The 3,873-nt window shown below is 40.7% G+C and overlaps 1 protein-coding gene across 1 annotated transcript; it reads right to left on the bottom strand.

The window, feature by feature from the left end:
- Positions 1-659: 659 nt before the first annotated feature.
- On the bottom strand, positions 660-3,059 carry LOC145983797 (52 kDa repressor of the inhibitor of the protein kinase-like). The gene has a single exon (XM_083116842.1). It carries the CDS (start codon positions 3,057-3,059, stop codon positions 660-662), a length of 2,400 nt encoding a protein of 799 aa, XP_082972968.1.
- Between the last annotated feature and the right edge of the window lie 814 nt (positions 3,060-3,873).

Raw genomic sequence — 3,873 nt, 5'->3', positions numbered from 1 at the left:
ATATTTCCATGCGTAGTGAAATATAATGGCCGTTGGCAACACTGACAGTAGTGCTCGCGTCTACTTGCAAGAACTACACCGAGTCTCGCGGGTCTTCTTTAGACCCGGGTAATCATGGCCGTAGACAGAAAAATATTTCGGGGGGGGTTCAACCATAATTGATCATATAGTTAATAGTATTACATGCAGTCACTAAACAATATATGTTTCATGGCACGAAAAAATGGTTAAATGTAAATACTACACTAGCTGCCCTGCGGGAATAGTAAGAGTAAAGTACGAAGTTAGAGGGTTCCAGGTTCGAACTCTGGTCAAGCATGGGTAGGTACATCCTCATCGTCGCGGTTAACCCACAATGTAGAAAATCGACATAAAATAACTAAAATAGAAACTTATATGCAGTAATTTTTTTGAAAATACAGAAAACGTCTACTTAATGCTTCAATGATGTTCTCGCAACAACGAAAAGAATTAGTGAATAAAGAAATGAAGAATATGTGGCAGCAATCATATTTTTAATGTGACACATACAAAATTCAAATTCAAACTTTTCTCCTACAATAATGATCATCGTGGTGATGATAATGGTGATGATGATGATGATAATAATAATAATAATAATAATAATAATAAAGGGAAACAACTCACCGAAATGGAAGCTACAATACAAAACGCCGAGAACGCTTTGAAAACTGGTCGAGCACATCCTCAGGGTTTATCTTCATGTTGCGATGAACAGACATCAATGCCAGACCGTTGAGTCGATTTTCACTGGTGGAATTTCGAAGGTAAGTCTTCAGTCGTCTGAGTGATGAAAATGTTCTTTCCGGTGAAGAAGTTGAAACTGGCAATGTAGCCAGTATCTGTAGAAGTTTACTTATGTTCGGAAATAATGAAGAATTGCACTGCACAAATCCTTCTACAGCAGACTTGGGTGGTGTGTTGTGCTTCTCCCATTTTGATTTCCACACCGCAAATTCAGCGTGGGCAATACTGGGCTCAGGAAGGCAGTTTTTATAAAAGTCTACACATTCCTTCAGGTCTTCACTATTGGCTGTAACACATTTACTTGGAATAACATTTTGCAAAGAAGAGATCAGTGTCCTGTGGCGTTGGAATCTGTCACTAAGCTGTGTTATAATATGGTTTAGAAATGGAAGAAAAACATTCAACTTATAATACTCCTCACAGGTCATAGACGGGATATTGTCTCGATGGGCTTGTCTTTTCACGATCCTGGGAAAATCCATATGGCCACCGTTTTCAGTAACCATGTAAGTGGCATAGGCGAAAATCTTCTTGAATTCTTCTTCTACATTTTCGCGCATGGCATTTAAAGTATTGATAACATGGTCCACATGGTTGCAAGCTTCTGCTAAGTCTGCATTTACAGCCTGGAGTTGTCTACATAAAGTTAGGGTGTAAGAAAATATGTTTTCTAAAATCAGGAGGGGGACTACGAATTTAGCTCCTTCAATGGCACTTAACAATTGGCATGCCTTTTGAGCAGTCTCTTTGTTTGCAGACGATTCTAGCAACTCCAGTGCATTCACTACAGCTGGGTACAACTCTTTAAATCTGATAACACTCTCGTACTTATGGACCCATCTTGTTTCACAAAGACCTAACAGAGTTGCATGTTGACATTCTGGTAGGTTTTCTTTTATTGCCGTTTTCAGAACTTCGTTTCTTTGAGCAGACGAACGGAAGAAATTTGCAACAGACTGAATGCTTCCTAGGCAATTGCGTATGGACGATAGAGTACACGAATTTGCCAAAGCAAGGTTCAAGGAATGAGCACTACAATGGACGTAAAGAGCCATGGGGTGGTCCTTCCTAATATATTCATTAACACCATGCAGGTAACCGCTCATGGCTGACGCTCCGTCATATCCCTGTCCAACCAAGAAATGACAGTTTATGTTATTTCTTTTTAAGGTTGCAGAAAGCAGCGTGGCCAAGCCCTTGCCTGTAAGGTCGACTGCTGGAACAAATTCAAGAAAGTCTTCGCGAATTTTACCTTCCTTCACATCTACATAACGCACACACACAGATACCTGTTCTATTCGAGAAATGTCTGTAGTTTCGTCTGCCATCACAGAGAAACACTCGGCAGCATTTACTTTCTCCACTATCTCTTTCTTAATTATGTCACCACAAATCGTAATTAACTCGTTCTGAATGGTAGGGCTTGTGTACTTTGAATTGAGCGCACCCGATTCCAAATGTTTCTGAAGCACAACGTCACCTGCACTTACACGGAACCGTAGTAAGGCACGGAAATTACCGTCGTTTGTTTCAGCCTCCTCAGACTTCATCACGTTTCCAAAGTCATCCGTTCCGCGAAGGGCAATTTCTTGACGACCGCAGAGAATAATTGTTTCTATAATGGAGCGCAGTTTCTCGCGATTTTCAGCTCCTTGTTTAGCTCGCTCGCTGCACAATTGGTCCACTATCTTATTACTTTTCCCTTCAGTCACTTTTATGAAATTCTCGGCTAGCTCTAAACACCGTTTATGGTATGACGTATTCGCATGGTTTGCAAAATCTTCCAAAGCATTTTTTAAATTGCAGTGCTCTTTGGTAACGAGAGCCCCTAAATGTTGATGCCCCCCTTTACCCCCTTCCTCCCCTCGAGAAAACAGTACGCACACTTTGCACAATGCGCCTTCCAGTTTACTGGAATAGGCTAGCCACGGAAACTTTTCCAACCACGTTAGCTGAAATCTTAGATTTCGTGCAGTTCTGCGTGGGAAAGCATATGTTGAACAAGGAACCCACGGATTCTTCAAAAGTTGTTCTTTTTTCAGATTGTTGAGATTTGCTACATTAAGGTAAAGGCCAATATCATTTTCACAGAAAGAACTATCACTATTAGTTACCAACAAATCGGCTGATGCATTTGTGATAATATCATTTTGCTTGTCATCCGTTGATTTCGCAGCGAAGTTATCATTAGAGGTGTCACCACTGTTACATCCGTTTTCACTTTTAGGTTTTTTCTTGAAAAACATCCCAATCGAGAGTTGTCCGCTTCTCCCATCTGCACCGCGTTTCATTTTTGGGTTCGCAAAGCACTAAAACTCCGGCACAAGAAACACACTCGTATCACACCACAAGGACGCGATCTAAAAGGACAAAGGTACTTCCATCCAGCAATGACAAATTTGAGACTGGAGGCTATTGGCTAGGACAACGACTGGACTATAAGAGTCATGATTGTTTGACAGTCAAATCTAAATTCAACCTTAAGCGATCCATTCATTTGTCACGATGCAGACGCATCTCGCGCATGGTGCAGTAATATTCCCAGTAGGGAAATTGTTCAAACAAGGGATTTTGCAGGGGGGGGGGGGGATAAATAGGAAAGACGGAAAAAAACGTATAAAAATATGCAATAAACTGGGAAATGAAAACATTAAACTTTTTCTTTTGTATATCTATCTTAAACTTAAAGACGATATTTGAATATTATAATTATAGAAATGAAAGGGGAGGGGGGTTAAACACCTTATCTAACAGCCCAGGGAATTTAAAAGTTAAAAGGGGAAATTTTGAGTTCCAACCAGAAACAACACTGAAATGAGAACGGTCAAGTGAAAGTTTAAGGGTCGCGGGTGGGTTATGGACATAAATAGAACCTGTTTTCCTCAAGTTTCAGGAATTCCAACTGTTTGAAAATTCTGACTAAATTGTCCCAAGGCGGATTTCTCTCCACATTGTCTTCCTGTTGCATTTTTGTACCTAGGTAGAGCTGTGAATAAGTTTTCGACTTTGAATTCTCAACCTGTATAAATCTAACATGTCAGACGTTTCGGGGGGGGTTTGAACCCTAAGAACCCCCCCCCCCCTTAAATACGGCCATGCGGGTAA

This window comes from Lepisma saccharinum, chromosome 2, assembly GCF_977018435.1.
Source record: "Lepisma saccharinum chromosome 2, izLepSacc3.1, whole genome shotgun sequence".
Taxonomy (NCBI): Eukaryota; Metazoa; Arthropoda; class Insecta; order Zygentoma; family Lepismatidae; genus Lepisma; species Lepisma saccharinum.
The sequence above is the reverse complement of the archived record's forward strand: the minus strand, read 5'-3'. Positions and strand labels throughout refer to the sequence as shown.